This window comes from Macaca thibetana, chromosome 7 (genome assembly GCF_024542745.1).
Source record: "Macaca thibetana thibetana isolate TM-01 chromosome 7, ASM2454274v1, whole genome shotgun sequence".
Lineage (NCBI taxonomy): Eukaryota > Metazoa > Chordata > Mammalia > Primates > Cercopithecidae > Macaca > Macaca thibetana.
Genome location: NC_065584.1, coordinates 11,269,446 through 11,287,542, shown reverse-complemented (window position 1 = coordinate 11,287,542; position 18,097 = coordinate 11,269,446). Strand labels below are relative to the sequence as shown.

The 18,097-nt window shown below is 44.1% G+C and overlaps 1 protein-coding gene across 4 annotated transcripts in view; it reads right to left on the bottom strand.

Moving 5' to 3' along the window:
- Nucleotides 1–11,735: 11,735 nt before the first annotated feature.
- The window catches only part of ATG2B (autophagy related 2B), an 84,106-nt gene continuing 77,744 nt past the window's right edge, over nt 11,736–18,097 (bottom strand). For 3 of the 4 annotated variants that reach the window (XM_050798997.1, XM_050798998.1, XM_050798999.1), the window contains one exon: nt 11,736–16,484. In XM_050798997.1, the coding sequence (XP_050654954.1) occupies nt 16,254–16,484 (231 nt within the window). In that variant the 3' untranslated portion in view covers nt 11,736–16,253. The remainder of the gene's footprint in view (nt 16,485–18,097) is intronic. The other variant, XR_007727588.1, reaches the window with a different exon arrangement.

The following is an 18,097-nucleotide window of genomic DNA, read 5'->3' as shown; positions in this document are numbered from 1 at the left end:
CCCTTGATTCCCTCTCAGCACCCTCATGCCTTCCCGGACCCCCTGAGCTCAGGCCCCTGCCAAAGAAGGGCCTCACAGCGGGGCTACTGAGTGCACAGTGCAGCCGGTAAGAGGCCCAGGGCTCAGTCACGCAGGCCAGTGTTCCAGTCCTCGCTCCACCACCGCAGAAACTCGGCATCCCATCTGTCAAATGGGAATGAGGAGAGCAGTGCCTCACTGTGTTGTTGTGAAAATTAAGTGACCCAAAGGACTGCCTTACTCCCTTTTTGGAAAGAGGTAATGAGCAAAGAAAGGGAAGGAAAGGCGAGAAAGGACAAGAGGAAGATCGAAGATGTGTATGAGACATCAGGACAGGGCCCACCCCAGCAAACACCAACAACTGTTTTCTCCTATGAGCAGAAGAGGCTTTAACTATGACTGAAATGAATGCATGTCAAAGCAGTCTGAATAAAATCCCAAAAATGGTGTCCATGTCACTCTCCTGGTTGTGATATGGCACCATCCTTGTGTAAGATGTTACCATTGGGAGAAACTGAGTAAAGAGTAATGGAGCCGGGCACAGTGGCTCATGCCTATAATCCCAGCACTTTGGGAGGCCGAGACGGGCAGATCACATGAGCCCAGGAGTTCAAGACCAGCCTGGGCAACACGGTGAAACCCTGTCTCTAGTAAAAATACAAAAATTAGCCAGGCATGGTGGTGCACACCTGTAGTCCCAGCTACTCGGGAGACTGGCAGGAGAATCAGTTGAGCCTGGGGTTCGAGGCTGCAGTGAGCCATGATCGTGCCATTGCACTCCAACCTGGGCAACGAAGTAAGATCCTGTCTCAGAAAAAAAAAAAAAAAAAAGAATGAGTACAAGGCATCTTTCTTATCACTGTATGCAAACCTACTAAAAACCTTAAAAAGAATGCGTAATTAAGTTATACCACTCTGCCTTATAGATGAGGAAACCAAGGTCCAGAGACAAGCAGACTTGTCCAAGGTCACCGAGTAAGCAGGGCTCCCGCTGAAGGGCTCTGTTCAGACCCAGGATGCCTGCTGGGCCCCTGTGATAGGTCTCAGTCTCAGGCTGAGGTCAGAGAAGAGGCCTGAGTGCCGGGGATCCCATTTGAGTGGCCCTGATGGTGGCAGAGACTCCCTATGGCCGGGGTTGTGTTTAAGGCAGTAAACAGGAAGCCAAGCCTACTTTCCAGGAGCTTCAGGGGACAGAAAACTATCAGAAAGGATTAGTTGGGACCCAGCAAGTATGACAGCAAGACATTTCAGGGCTTCAGTCAACAAGGGGCTTGGTGTACTGTAGCTGCCAAAATAGCTGCCAGCTCTCAGCTGCATTAAAATGAGTATAGCCTCTAAAATGAGGGAGGTGATATTCCATGAATTATCACTGGACAGGGTCCATTTGGAGTATTGTGTCCAGTTCTTGGCTGATTCCAAAGACAGGGATCAGACTGGTGAGAAGACACAACACCACACCCTCCAGACACACGGTGGCAGAGGGCTTACCACAGAAGATAAGTTTATGCAGAGAGAGGAACAAATGCACTTAGTGTTACCCCAAAGGGACCAAAGAGAAAAAAATTCCTGAAAAACACATTCTGTCTTAATTTAAGGAAGGGCTCTTTGACAGGCAGAGCTGTCCCATGATAGAACTGATGGCCTTCAATTACGTGGGTTCCTGGTCTCTGGAGGAGCCCAGCAAAGCTGCAGGATCTCTTGGCAGAAGCCTGCAAAAGAATCCAGGAAGCATCTACTGCACACTCACCCTTGAGGAGCTCACTGCATATAAGGGAGACAGAAAAGAAAAGAGATCATTCCTCAGTGTTAGATGTCTCGTCGTGAGGTGACGAAGTCTGCTGCAAGGAGTCCCAGAAGGAAAGGGGGTTCTCTGAGCTGGATCTTAAAGTTAAGTAGGACAATGAGGGTGTTGGCCACCTGCAACCTTTCCCTCACCCAAGTTCTCAGTCAACAAAATCAAGGGCTGGAAGATGTACGCCAATCCCAAGGAGTGACTGTTGCCCTCTAGGCCATGTGAGTCAGTGAAAACTGAACAAGGAAGTGGTAGGTTTGGAATTGCATTTCAGAGAGATCACTTTCACTAGAATATGGATGATGGCTTGCACAGTGTATCAGTTATCTATGCTGCATAACAAATGACCCCCACACTTAGTGGTTTAAAATAACCACCTCAACTCATAATTCTGTAATTGGCCATTTGGGTTGGGTTCAGCCAAGTGGTTCTTCTACTGGTCTTGGCTGGGCTTACTCATGAATCTGTGATCAGCAGCCAGGCAGCTAGTCACTCTGCTTCTGGAGAATGGGCAGGAGGCTGCAGCAAGCACAAGGTCAACATCAGATGGAATTAAAGCCCACTGATGGGGCTGAGAGAGGCTCACACCTGTAATCCAAGCACTTTGGGAGGCCAAGGCAGGTGGATCACTGGTCAGGAGTTCAAGACCAGCCTGGTCAACATGGTAAAACCCCATCTCTACTAAAAATACAAAAATTAGCTGGCCATGGTGGTGCACACCTGTAGTCCCAGCTACTCAGGAGGCTGAGGCAGGAGAACGGCTTGAATCTGGGAGGTGGAGGTTGCAGTGAGCTGAGATCGCACCACTGCACTCCAGCCTGGGTGACAGAATGAGACTCCATCAAAAAAAAAAAAACACTACGGGGTTAGGTGAAATGATGGCAGACTAGGGAGTACCCCAACCCTGACCTCCACAATCTAAGACAGAATCAAAGCAGCTTCTTCATTCATGGCTTTGTGTGTCCAACACTTACTGAGTGTCCAATACACGGCATGTAAAAGTAAAATATAAAAATCCCACCTTCAGTGAGTTCACAGGACATGAAAAAGCTCATCATGCCCATTTTATAGATGGAAAAACTGAGGTCCAGAATGCTTTGCATTCTGATGGAGCAACTTCATCAGTGTGAGGTCTGGGATCAAGTGCCAGCTCTTCTACTCTGAGTACTGTAGCCCCACATAGTGCTCCCTAGAAAATGGTTCCTGAGCAGCTTGTCTTTAGAATAGAAGTGCCATTTGGTCAATGTTGATTTGTGGTTGGGAACTGGTGAAGGGCAGAAAATTCTTCTTCCCCATTCTTCTGTGGGAGGCATTACTACTGCTTACTGAGAATTCCAGTTTTCCTCTTCTTCTGAAAAATAGGAGGTTGAAGGCATTGAACTTCCTCACCCTATAGAGACTAAGAATGGCTTCTTGCTTGCTTTGGCCAATGTAAGCAAAATTGTGTTCACTTCTAGGCAGAAGAAAATTCAAGATCATAGACCTCCATTCTTTCTCTGCTGTAGAAAAACCTGAAAAGTTATGTTAAGATAGTGATATCATTAAGATCTGGGGACTTCATCAACCTGAACCTCTGAGTGACTAGGAAAAGCAAAGTTCCCTACCAACCTACATCAAACATGTAGGTGAGGAGAAAACAAACATTTGTTGTTTTAAACCACAGAGAGTCGAGGGTTTTGTTACTGCAGCAGAACTCAGCTCATCCTGTCTGACTCATCAGGTTTTGATGAAGAGGGATTGCTCCCTAAACCCTTGGCTTCTTCCCCACCCCTGACTCCTCTCCCTGGAAGAGGAGTGACTCCTCTGATTGTCCAGTTTCAAAAAAAAAAAGAATTGGGCCTGGCCTGTGGAGCTCAGTTCCTTCCTCCATTCTCACTCTTTGAGAAGTGCCTGACTGCAGATTGGTCTTCTCTTGTCCATAAGGTAAGCATAGAGTTAAAGGCTCTGCCCTAGTGGGAAGTCATCAGCATTGCCTGGGCCTTCATAAGTCAGGCCTGATTCTGGGATTCAGCATCAAAAAGTCCATTTTGTGGCCACATGCCTGAGTGATACCTTCCAACCTAGCCCTTATCAGTAATAAAGAGGAGAGTGCAGGCCCTGTGCCCTGACTCCACCATCTCCCTCTTTAGTGCAGAACTCATGAGGGAAAACAGGAGCGTCTTCACACCCCAGCTCCTATTATCCTGTCCCTCTTTAACTATAGAGGATGCACATTTCAAATATCTGTTATCCCTTGGAGAAAGTTTATTGGTGAACTACAAATCTCATTCATGGCAGATTTTTCACAAAATCCTTATAAATATCTTAGTGAGTTCTGATGTAGGGTGCATTCGCCTTATAGATATTTTGGACTCAATAGTTCTTTCTCACGGATGGCTGTCCTGTGCATTATAGGATGTTTAGCAGCATCCCAGGCCTCTATGTGTTAGACGCCCAGAGCAGCCTTCCTCTCCCAGTAGTGGCAACCAGCATGTCTCAAGACATTACAAATGTCCCCTACAGAGCAAAATCACCCGCTTCCCCAGCTGAGAACCACATTTTCGCTTATCTGATCAAGTCACTCAACAACAGCCTCAAGGAAAGCCTGGTTGTCTGGAGAGATTTCTTGGAGGTGGTGGGACTGAAACCGAATCACAGGTTCAGTCACTTGCCGCTGGCAGAGTCCAATTAACAAGAGCAAGGCCTGGTATAAAGAAACTGATTTATTGCCAAAGCTTCACTTAGGGGAAGAAGTGCAAGCTCCTGCCTCAAGGGTACCACTTTACTTTTGGGGCAGAAAGCAGGGGCTGTTAAAGTGGGACTTGGCATGAATGGCATGTAGGGGAGGGAGCCGGCAGGTGGGGGTCAACGTGATTCTTCCTAGTTCTGCCTGCGATGGTGCCTGCTCAACCATCTGGCAGAGCAGAACTAGGTTGTAACGTGGCCCACTGTCTCAAGATACTGTCCAGGTGGGACAGAGTTTCCTAGCAGGCATACTTGACGTTGTAAATTGACCAGTGTCTCTCGAGGCAGTCTTCTGGTGGGAGAGGTGCTGGGCTCTAGAGCTTCTAAGCAAGTACATGGTTAGATAAGCTTGCCCTGTAGTGAGTGTCTGGTGAAGGGAAGGTTATAAATTGCATTTCTAAAGAGCTAAGTAGGAAGTGGGGAATGGGGTAAGGGGGAAAAAGAAAAGAAGAAAATAATAATTTAAAAATCCAGCTCACTCTCTTTCTCTTAGAAAAAAGGGGGTACTTATTTATAGGACTTCAGCCCGTGAAGAATTGGACTTCACGAAATGGAGGAGGGAGGCCGTGGTGCTGTGAAGGAAAGAGTGAGCAAAGGGAGGCCTGGAGGCAGGCGCTGATGGGATGGCAGGGGAGCAGGGGGATCACACGAACAGCAGCTAGAATGATGACATAGCCAACCATGCACAATCAGTCTGAACCATCTCTGGCATGCATTGCACATACAAGTATTTGCTACCATCTCTCTGCAAGTGCAATACGTGGCGTCAACTTCGAACAAGTCGCTATTATTGATTTTGGTGTCATTCCCTGGTGTTTCACAACACGCCCCAGCCAATGCCTTGTGGCTTCTTCCAGTGTGATTTTCCCTTCACTGTCCTACAGCCAACCTTGTGGCAGGGAAAATGTAAGACTGGGAAGGGATGAGAAAGGAAGAAGGGGATTCATCCATCATGAACAAAATGCCAACGTTCTTAGAACAATCAGGATCCAATGGGACCAGGGTGACCTTGAGGGAAGCAAATCAAGCATGGAGATGCCATGTCAAATCATGTCTTTATTTAAAATTTTGAGGTTTTGTTCATCATGGATGTTTTGCATTAATTTTGATTTTTTTTCTAAATTTTGCATTATTGTTTGATGACAGATGTGCTCCCGCCTTAGACTTTGCGCCCAGGTGAGAGCCTCACTTGCCTCACCCTAATCCCACCTTGAGTGGGAGGGTGGGGGCTGCATTTCCAGCAGAGAGATCTGGCAGAGAAGCTTCCACAGGCTTCTGTGTCACACGCATCTGTAGACACCCCTCAGAGAAGGCCACAGAAGCTCTTTATCTGTATACAAAGCACATTTCTATTCTCTCATGCCCCACATATGGCTTTATCAATCTGCCGTGAAAGTGCCACCAGGGGCAATTTTCATGTCAAGAGAGGGCCTGGCGTGCTGGCCCCCAGCCCCATGTTTACAGGGAGAAATTAATTATGGAATAACGTGATGTTTTTCTTTTTAATCTACGCAGTGTCCTTGACTAAGAGGAAGCTGTCACCGACAAGCCTCGTGAAAGAATTAGGATAGTTAGGATGTTTCCAAGTCGTTCCCACGGCGCGTGGGGTCGGAATTTGCACAGGCTCGGGTGCCATGCTTGGGAGGGGGTGATTTCCAAACCAAAGTTCCACTGAGAAGAGAGCGGGCGCCCCCTGCTGGCATCAAGGGCAGACTGCTCTTTCCCCAGACTTAAAGCAAGCCCTTACGTGGGGTCACTACAGATCCATTCCAAAGCGAAACAGAACATAGAAACAGGACAAGGCAACGATGCTTCTTGAAGGGTGTTGTTTAAAGATATCTTCAAAAAAAATTTAAAAAGATAATAAACCTGTTTTGTGGGCATGTCAATAGATACAACTTCTATGGGAAGGCAGTTGACAATAGCTACCCAAATTTCAAATGGTGTCCCATATTGACATAGTGTTACCCTTATAGTGATTTATCCATCAGATATACTTATCAGAAATGGAGAAGCAGCAAAGTTAAGTGGCTCAAGGTGAACGTTTAGGGCGGAGATTTGGCTGAAATTCCAGTCCATTGGCACCAAAGAAAATGGAAATAAAGGCTGGGCCGCATTAAGATTGCTTTCCAAATGGAACCAGGTACGGTCAATTAAGAAGAAATTAAAACAGAATCTGGTGTGAAGAAATAGTTAAGTCCTGAAAGAGTGGGAGTTGAAGGGGCCAAATACAACTAAAGTTTCACTTTAGTGTACTTTAAACTGAAATGGAGGCATGAGGGAAACTGTATTTGGCCTTTGAAGTGTTCGTTATTAATGGAAGGAGGATTTCTGTCTACAGCATTAGAACGTTGATACTGTATTGAAAATAGCATAGATGTTGGCATTTTTTTCACTCATCTTTTACTAAATGTTAAACAGTTTATAGAGGGATTGCCTTGAAGTCTCCATCACTGAAAATAACTGGGCCACATCTGGGCTGACACCATGTTCACTTTAGAGTTCTGGAAGTCAAGTGAGTACTTTGCACTGAGCAGTTGCGTTTTCCTCTATACCTCAGTGGAATCCAAATTTGAAAGAATGGTTCGTCCTCTTCTGGTAGGCTTAGAAATTCTTACTGTAAGGACGCAGTAGTGTTCATTTTTCTCAGTTATTCCAAATCCCAAAAAAACTTGGCCTCCAACACCCTTTTTGAAATTTATTTTTATTTATTTATTTTTGTATCTCTAAGAGCAAATTTCCTTGTAAGTAGGCAATCCTAAATATCAGGCTAAAAAGGAGCTGGCTCCCCCACCTACCCCGATGCCACCCCAGCTCTGTGTTAAATGCCGGGGAAGCAGAAGTCCAGACGCCCAGAAACAGGAGGAGACCAGGTGGTGTCTTCAAAACCAGGAATTCCAACTCTAACGCTGCTCTCAGTGGTGTATGTTCCTTTCTCAGCATTGTGAACTGCCACTCAAATCTCTTGGGGAGCAAAGCAAATTGATTTACATTTGTAAGGGACAAATGGCTGGGATGATTAATTGTGTTTCGTCTCTTGCATAGTAGAGTTTGACATCTTTCTTTTTTTTCTTTTCTTTTGCCTTTTCCATGGTGTGGAGAGTTTGATGTCTTCTCACTGGATTCTGAGCTCCCAGGGAGCAAGGACCATCTCTTTCCTCTCTAGCACAGGCATTTGCACACAGTAGGCATTCAAGAAACAGTAACAGTGTCTAAGTCTTACGTCATACTTACCGTGTGCCAGAGAGAAACTGTTCAAAGCACTTGAATCCTCCTACCAATTGTATTATTATTTTATACAGAAGGAAACTGAAGCACAGAGAGGTTAAGTAATTTCCCCAAGGCCACACAGATCAGAAGTAATGGAGCCTGAGTTCGGCCCCAAGTAGCCTAACTCTAACGTCTACACTCTTAGCCACTGTGTCATGGTTCCCAAACTTGTCTACACGTTAGTCCCCTGGGGAGCTTTAAAAATACACCCTAGGGATTGGGATTTAGCTGGACTTGGGTGTGGCCTGCGCTTTGGCATTTTTGAGAGATCCCCTGGTTCTCAGGTGCAGACAAGTTCTGAGACCCAGTGCATTATGCTGCCCTGCCCCATTCACCAGCAGATGTTTGCTGAATGGGATTTGCTCTGTGTGGAACTGCTTTCGGGGATATAAACAAGCCCAGGGGAAAAAAATCCTAACTCTGGCAACAGCAAATTATCTTCGAGTGCAGCGGAATGTTATTCCAATAGAGCATGTAAGCACATGGATCTGCAGTCAGATTTCCTGCATTCAGAGTCTAAATGGGCTGGTTATGATCTGCAGGTAGCAGTCAGGCCAGGTGCTCACCAACCTCACTTTCATTCCTTCCTGGGTACACAGGTAGACTCCATTACCTGTGTTTCCTGTTGGCTGTGACCACATGACAGAATTCTGACCAATGGTGGCATAAGTGATGTTTGCTCCTGTATCCCTGGCTATGTCCTGGCCATAAAAGTGGTCCTCCTGTCTCTCCTGTGCAGAGATCCCAGCTGGGGATTCTGAGGTTCCAGGGGATGCAGAGCTACAAGATGGAAGGAGCCTGGGCTCCTCCATCATTGCTTGAAGGAGAGCTTTCAGATATTCCAGAATGCCAACTGGACTTTCTGGAAATGAGAAATAAACCTCTCTTTTTGTTAAGCTGCCGAGATTTGGGGATCTAGCTGTCACTAGTGACTCGTATTCCTTAACAAGTACATGGTGTGGCTTGGGACAGGTTACTTAACCTAAGCCTTAGTTGTGTCATCTGCAAAATACAAATAATGGTACAAATATGAACAAGGCAAAGTAGATTTACTCTCCTCTTTTCTGCCCCTCTCCACCTTGCCCTCTGCCCAGGACCCTGTGCCTTATGGACTGGGCATGAGTCAGGTTCCACCCATGGAAGGCTCCAGAAGGAGATGGAAGGGCAGGAGAGTGGGGGTGGGGGTCTATCCCTCTGGCTGCTTCCCTCCAACTAGGGTCATAGCTCCAGTCAGGCAGCCCTCTTTCAGCTGTAAGTTCTCGGAATTGCTCCCTTAGTCTTTTCAGGACTGTGGCTGTGCCTGGTTTTCAGTCTCTTGAGAGATGGATGAAGAAGGAGGGGCATCCTAATCCCATTCCCACAAGGAGAGCCACAAAAGGTGAGGAATGGCCACTGGCTCACATGACTTTGAGGCCAGGGCAGACCCAGAGCTGAAAGTGGATTACAGAAGAGCTACTAAGTCTTCACTTGGCTCAGAGACAGCCACGAGGTGCCAGTGGGCTTCCCTTACCCTGTGCTGCCCACCATGTGCTGAGTATTTCCTTCCTAGCATCTGCCTGTCACAGGGAGCAGTCACATCTCTTGCTGGGACCCTGGCTGATACTGAATGTGAATGTTATATACCCTGGCTGATACTGAATGTGAATGTTCCCCTGCCCTGGTGAATGGGGCAGGGCAGTGTAATGCACCGGGTCTTGGAACTTCTCTGCACATGAGAAGAACCAGGGGATCTCTCAAAAACGCCAAAGCGCAGCCCACACCAAAGACCAGCTAAATCCCAATCCCTGGGGTGTATTTTTAAAGTTCCCCAGGGGACTAATGTGCAGACAAGTTTGGGAACCATGACACAGTGGCCAAGAGTGTTGTCGAGTGCCTAGCAGAGAAGTCTCCACATAGGAAATATTCAGTCAATGTTGAACTTTTATTTTATATGTATTTATAGTTTTAAAATTATTATAAGTATTGCTAAAACCAAGAAAACATGAGCTTACACTGAATAAAGGACATCTGTAAGTAGTAATCATGTGATCTTGGGCAAAGAATTTCCCCTCTTCAGGCTTCGGTTTCCTCACCTGCAGACAGGACTAGATGACAACTCAGGTTCACTACTCATTCATTCATTCACCATTCGCTGATCCTGACTCTGGGCAAGGCACTGTGCTAGGCCCCAGGTCCCTAAGTCCCTTGCCCTCCTGAAGGAAGTCAAACAGAGAAACAGACATGGATCTACAGTATGTGAGGAGTGCTGCAAAGTTTAACAAAGAAAAGGAGAGCATGCTATAGTGGGAAAGAGAGAGGCAGGGAGGGTGGCCAGGCTGCCTGGAAGTGGAGCCTCTGGGCTGAGACGGTAGGAGGAGGCAGAGATCCAGACGGAAGCACCCAAGTGGGGGCGGCCATAGTGCTTGTTCTTGCCCCAAGCTGTGCATGATTTTCCCCAGGAGAGCTCTTAGCCCAGTGATTTTTAACAGGGGATTTTTGTCATATTTGGCATATTTGGCCACGTCTGGAGACATCTTTGGTTGTCACAACTGGGGGAGGGGAGTTTGTTACTGGTGTCCAGTGGCCAGAGGTCACTGGGGGGTGGGAGCGGTGGCAACATCCCCTTCATCCTACAATGCCCAGGCTGGTCCCAAATGTCAAGTGCTGAGGTGGAGAAACCCCACTTTAGCCCCATTCTGAGATTTTGCTTTAATCAGTGTTGCCTGTGGCCTGCGGTGCAGCATTTACAGAAAGAAATCTGCCAGGTGGCGCTAACCCCTGCTCACGGGCATGCAGAACGGAACCGCTAGGGTGGCTAAGCACAGCCAGAAGAGGGGAGAAGGGCTGGAGACGCTGGGAAGAGATCAAGCACATCACTTTCTTGCTCAAAGATATTCTAAGAGCCTTTAATCTCAATCTTCTCGCAAAATTCTGTGGTTTCACAATTAGTGAAGAGATTTTGCTAAGTTAGGTAACTGCTCCAAGCTTTTCTTAAAAGAAGTCCTGGGAAGAGCATGAGGTCTGGGAGTCAAACCATGTGATGGTGAGCAAGTTTCTTGACCTCTCTGAACCTGTCTCCTCATCTGCAAAACAGGCACTCTAGTTAAACTGCCTCTGAGCGGGGGCTCAGATACTTGGCACACAGTGAGCATCTCACAACTGTCCCCATCCCTCTCTTCAACAAAAGCCATGTGTGAAGTGTGACTTGTCATTTTTCCCTAATTGTTCAAAGTGGATGTTAGTGACATCTGTCACAACAAAATCTTTTAAAGTAAATTGCCTTTAAAAATAAGTATGTCTGGCCGGGCACAGTGGCTCATGCCTGTAATCCCAGCACTTTGGGAGGCTGAGGTCAAGAGTTCAAGACCAGGCTGAGGTCAGCCTGGCCAACATGGTGAAACCTCGTCTCTACTAAAAATACAAAAAATTAGCTGGGCGTGGTGGCAGGTGCCTGTAATCCCAACTACTCAGGAGGCTGAGGCAAGAGAATCGCTTGAACCCAGGAGGCGGAGGCTGCAGTGAGCTGAGATTGCTCCATTGTACTCCAGCCTGGGCAACAAGAGCAAAACTCCATCTGAAAAAATAAATAAAATAAAAATAAGTATGTCTTTTAAATATTTCCTTCACAAGCAAAAATACTCCTCCAAATAGTTATCAGTTTTGTGAGATCAAACTAGGAGATGTGTTTGCCACCAAGTCCATATTGCAGGGATAGGATAACTAACAGAGGGACCAAAATCCAAAGCGAGGAGGGAAGAACTGTTAAAACTCCATACAGCTCAGAAATCAGTAGCAGACAGACCCGAGATCTGCTATCAGAAACATCCGGGGCATTGGCACATCATTTCCCAATCACAAAGTCTGACACATTTGTACATCCCCACCCCAAAAAGTGTTTTACACAAGTTCTGGGAACACTTCTTGGTGAAAGACAAGAGTGTTTAAAGCAAAATCCAAAGAGTAAATATTTTAATTTTTTCTTCGAGTATTCTTATTTTCGTATTATTTAAATAGTCACATTAACATGGTACATTTCCACAAAAATATTTGTACAGCATCAGTGTTTTTATTCACATCCATACTTGCCATAATTAGGAAAAATTAGGAAACTTAGCAAAGACAGTCAATACACATACGTTCTTTTACTTGCGGTGAGATAAATTCAATGTCTAAAATAAGTTAGGATGGATCAACATAAAAGCTGAACTAGACACCCCTACCAAATTTCTCAGTGAAAAAGCAAATAGCCCTGGGTGACCAGCAAGTTATACAAACAATGCAAGACAAATCCAACTAGAAATCGGAAGCTGCCATTTCGTATACACAAAATACAAGTGAAACAGCAAAGTAAACATGTTTTTAGAGGGAAGGGCTGCTACCCGGGACATTAGAGATATAACTGAGCCAGCTGAGATGACATTTACAATCTCTTAAAATACAGCAGATGGCACTCTGGTGCTTCCTATGAAGCAACATGCTTGGAATCAAGGGCCCAACAATTGTAGGAAAGCAAAATATACCTCTAACACCTACGTTTACCAAAAACGCTGACATTTCAAATTCTGAGTTGTTGAGACTCAAATTTCTCATCCCCAAAGAAGCCTATTATGGTAGTGTGTTGAATGCTTTTTGTACCTCAGATATGCAGGCACTATAATGGGGGGGAAAATACTTCTGAATAAAAAAAATTGGCTGACTTGCAGCTGTGCATATAATGTCTATTCAAGGAGGCAGTGTGCTTAGCATGACCCTGAAAATGTTGAGATAAAAATAAGTTGGCATTAAAGCACTATTTGTCTTATATGAAAACAGTGACTCTATCTTCCAGTAAACAAGATTTCCTGCAATGAAAAAGAAGAAATCTTTTTCCTTCATTATCTATAAACTATACAAGTAACTTTCCTTTTTAACCTAAGACTCAAAAATTTATATTTCATTTTATTCTATTTGATACCAATTGGTATGTCCAGCTGATGCATTTGCAGATACAAAAGAATATCACTTTGTGTTTGCACAGTCCCTTCCTTTCAAAGAACTTAAAGAACTTGATGGAGAAAAGAACTTGAAGGACATTCTCTCTGAAGTCTTAAGTAGGTCAAAAGTAGTGAAGGAAAACAGAAGGGGAGCGCTGGTCAGAGCCCACCATGCCCCACGGTTCTGAGGATGCGGGTGCAAGAACTCTGAAGCAAAGCAAAGCAGAGCGATCTCTCAGACGCCAAGTCACACAGCTGTTTATACATCAAAAATCTGAGTTACCGTTAAGACAATTATTAGTCATTCCTGAAACCTTTTAGTGTCATTGTGGATTCCTCATTTTAAGTCGCTGCTTTAGAATTCGGCTCCCCTGCTGTCTGCGTTCCGGTGGCAGCGGCACACGCTGCCTTTGGATGAGCAGCCTCTGCAGGGGCAGACACAGTTGTCTGGACATTTTTTGGAACTGAACAAAGACACCAAACCTACAGAACACTGTTTATAAAGGAGATGGTTAAAAAGTAATGCCCTACAAGCCAGAAATGTTTCAATCGGCTTGAAAAGTGACATACAACAGGAGCAGGAAACACTGGTTTTTAGTATGTTGCCATCTTAGGCACACTGCTACTTGGAAAGATTTTTTAAGTGAACTTTGCCTTATAAAAATATTGATAAATATATGTACTTGAGAATCCAAATTGTACCCAAACTTCATGAAAGTGAAAGTCTATTGCTATGACATCTAGAAGAAACATTGAGTTATCTAAAGGACAATGTTCAGTGGCGGGCAGACAGGAAGGGAAAATGGGGGGTTCCAAGTTAGCTCCATTCAAGAGGAAGACATGGCTGTGGCCTCAGCTGCCTCTCTACTCGTGATGTCAGGTGGTCTTAACGTGCCAGAACATTGTGGGGTCCTGCAACTTGCTGACAGATCTCGATGGAGCTGCTTACGGAACTCCATGGGGGGGGGGCAACTGTAAGGACTCAACGTATCACTGGTGGACACGCGTGATCTACTCTCATCAGAAGCATGACACCAAACCCAACCACGCAGGCACAGTGGCAGTTCAGAAAAGTATTGCTCTGAGATCTGAGATCTACGGTGGCCTCTGGCTGCTCCGTGTGTGATGTCACCAGAGAGAGGACTCTCACTGGACAAGGCCCAGTGGTCTGAGGCTCTGTACAAAGCATGACGCCACATGCAATCATTCTCACACGCACACATGGACTAATCATCCAAAACTCCGCCTTGGGCTTTGTCGTAAAAAACCCTCTGTTTACCGGGAGGGATGCTGAGGCTTACAGGGATCAGGCGTACTGGACAAGTCATCCTTTGGCAAGCTGCAGATGTGGCAAACCACGGATTCTAGCCACACTCTTTCTGCTGTGTCATCACAACACAAAAGTTTGAAAAGACACTTGTAAAAAAGAAAAAACTTGAGGACATTTAATAATGTAGAAGTGTTCAGATATAGATAAACATCTTTCCAGAATCTCAGGTAAAGAACATCTTGGCTGAACTGACAATGAATCTTTTTGAGACACAATGTTTCTGTTCCCAAAATGATTATATCAACAGCAGGCACAGGAGGGCAGAACAAAGAAAGAACCATAGAGGTTACATTATAAAGATATATGTTTAAATGAGATTTGTAAACTTAATTTGTTTGCAACTCAGGGTGCAAAGAAGAGAATAATTATTTGTCTCCATACTGTAGTTAACTGAACTTAAGTATAAATACGGAAAGTATATTTAAAAGTTAGAGAGATTTTACAATTTTAAGTTTGATCAAGTGTTTTCCAGTTTGACTAATCATAACTGGGTTAACACACATAGCAAGCTTCCTTATTAAGGGCAAATGGAGAATGCTGGCATCTGAGTGGGGTGGTGAGAACGCATCCCACGGCCAGAGGCACCTTCCCGGTAACACAGCACGCCTTCCTGTTAGTGTGTCTCCAGGACCAGGCTCTACCCAGAACTGAATAGCAGATGGTCCCATAGTGCTTAAACAGGTGATTACGCTGTTGTCTTTTTAAGTTTTTTGGGCAGTAAAAAGGAAACTAAAATTAAAAGCTATATAACCCCATTTTTACAAATTCTAAACATTTTGATTTTTGGTTTACATTGCTTTCCTGCTTAGAAAATTTAGAGAATGAAATCGACTTAACTTCATTTTCCAAGTCCCAAATTGACATGCAGTTCTGAAATCGAAATTCAATGATATTCCCCCAACTTTAGAAAACAGGAAGTCACGTCATGCAACTTTAAACAGTGGATATACACAAAGTTCCACCTTTTCTTTCTGCTGGATCAATCTAAAGTCAGGAATTGAGAACAATTTCCCTCTTACTCCTAGGTAATGATTTACCTGATATTAAGCAAAATCAATTTTGAGAAAGTGTTCCCAATTATCTTGTGGTAAATCATGGTACTGCACCTAGGAATATGCTCTAAGAAAAGCAAAATATTCATGGAAGCATAAAACAATATCGCCTTTAAATAAAAATACTTTATTCACTCCTGATAGGTTATCAAAATGTACACTGTTAACCAAGTAAAAATGGTACGCTGAAATAGTTAACTAGGGCATATTTGAAGAATTTTTGTTTACCTTTAAAAGAGGAAAAATCACTTCTAATCTCCTCTTCCACGCATTCCTAACAAGCTTGCACTATAGCTGCTTAAAACTGAAAATATAAACAATTACATGGGCCCCACTTCATTATAGAATGCATATTTTCCTGTACTCTTAAAGGAAGCTATTACACTTAAGTTACTTTCCTTTGCCAAAAACTTTCAGACAAGTTTACTGCTCTTTGTATTTTGTGTAACTTCGTAAATTATACAAGAAATACAGCACACAACTTGAATTAATCGAAACACACACACACACAGGATAAAGTGCAACACAACAGAACATGTCTGCAACATCCACCTTCTCAAACCCCCACAGAAGGATTTTCAGAGTAAATGGAAATAATGTTGTTCTCAAGTGCATGAACACTAAATTCAACAGAATAGGTTATTTTTCCACACTGATATTTATATTAAAAATCCTATTTGCTTTGCTTCCCCTGTGGCTTCTGTCTCTCATTTTCAATTAAAGTTTTGAAGCTGTGATTCTTTTGAAACCTTAAGAAAACTCACTCCACAGAGCTACACAAAGAGTGTCTTAGAAGGCGGCTTCCAATGATCTCGTTGGTAACAAGGAGAATTACAGTCATTTAACAAAAGTGAGCCTTCCACTAACTTGGCAGCAAATGCTTTAAGGAACTTTGACACCAGCCACCAAACATTTCTATAGGCAAGTATCAACTAGCCCTAAATGTCAGAAGTTTTTGGTTGCATGTTGTTTTGACATTAAATTATTTAACTAAAAAATGCTTTTGTTCCTGAGATGAGCATAATAAAATTAAACAAGCTTCCTCTGAAGCTGCCGTTGGGACGCTGAGCTCCTGGTTCCACTCTCCTTATCTTCACGCTGTCAGTTCCGAGCCATCAGTCATCCCCGTGGCGCCATTTCTGTGACTCGTCTTGCCGGACATCCGGCCTAATTTGGTTTCTCATGCCACCCAGCACGTTTGACGTTGCTTCTGTGGCAACGATCAGAGGTTTCACCACTGCCGGAGGAATCTGGCGCAGAACCTCGCCTACGGCACCAGTCACCCCTCTGCTCTCGTGTTCTCGAGCCGCAGTTTCATAAATGGTCTGAGCCGTGTCTGTGATTCCCTGCATAGAGGTGGGAGGTAGGAGAGAGGAGGGCAGTGAACAAACTCTGGTCGGAAAACTCTCCAAGCTATCCTGCAGTACGCACTTTTAAAGCAGGTAATCAACATTATGTTTGTAACCAGACAAAAAAAAACAACAAAACTGCCATGCTTTTTGATAACCCAGGATTATTTTTAATGACAGACTTCTAACTATAAGGAAAAGAGGCAATTATGATTTAGTATTTTATTGTGACACTAGCGTGTGGAAAATGTAGGTAAACTAAAATTTCGCATTGGGAAGACAGAAATACGGGCTTTGCTGGTACTATTAATCACTCCAGTTCAACTTGGCAAACAAAGCTTCTTGAATACACTCACTAAAGAAATATGGTGATAGTTCCCTTTGATTCAACATAAAAACACCTAATTCTATTAAGCTCTGGGAAATTACTTAATTTGTTTTAAATTACTGGCTATGTATTAGGAAAAAAAATGGAAAATTCAATTACGATAAAAAGCTAAATAGAACATTTTATCGGATTAGCGAATTCTGAGAACAAAAAGCAGGAACATGTTTAATAATTCTCAACAAAACTTCAACAGCATTTTCTATCTTTCTCACAATATATAACAATAAAATAATGATGATTGTTAAGCTTTCTTTTTGTTTACTCAGTCTCTATGCTAATAATGACTGCTAAGCTTTGAAGCTGAATATACAAACATGTAGGTCAAACCAATGTGGTAAAACTTCACGTGCCTTCTGAATCTTTACCATTTATCTAACTCAGAAATCCCTAGGGAACTCAAAGCAATATTCCATTATTATTATTATTACATTATTATTATTATTATCATTATATTATTGTGACAGCTTCAGTGATGGGGACAGCATAAAGGAACTTTGAATTCTCCAGGGAAATCAAGGACCTTGTCCTAACCCAGAATCTAGCCATCATTTTGGCAAGTTAACAAGAGTGTCCTATCTACCCAGTACATCTGGCAAAAACATGTAATACCACAGAGCAAAAAAAAAGATGTCTAGAAGGCCGGGTGCGGTCACTCACACCTATAATCCCAGCAATTTGGGAGGCTGAGGCAGGTGATCACGAGGTCAGGAGATCAAGGCCATCCTGGCTAACACACGTTGAAACCGTGTCTCTACTAAAAATACACAAAACTAGCTGGGCGTGGTGGTGGGTGCCTACAGTCCCAGCTACTCGGGAGGCAGAGGCAGGAGAATGGTGTGAACTCAGGAGGCAGAGCTTGCAGAGAGCCAAGATCACACCACTGCACTCTAGCCTGGGTGACAGAGCGAGACTCCGTCTCAAAAAAAAAGAAAAAAAGGATGTCCAGAAAAACTCAAAGAAATAATAAGTACTACTTTAAAAACTATCTAGAGAATAGCCAATGAGAAACCATGAGCACAACAAAGAAAATGTTTACAAATTATACATTTCACTGCACCATCTCCCTCCCGTCTCCACCAGCTCTCCTCCCTATGCCACCCGAGATAAACAGGAGTAGATGAGTACAGTACGAGGCTGACCACCACTACGTTTGCAGACAACAGAAGCAAATTCCAATCTCAGTCCTATTAGTTAGCTGTGTGACCAGTCATTTAAACAGGAA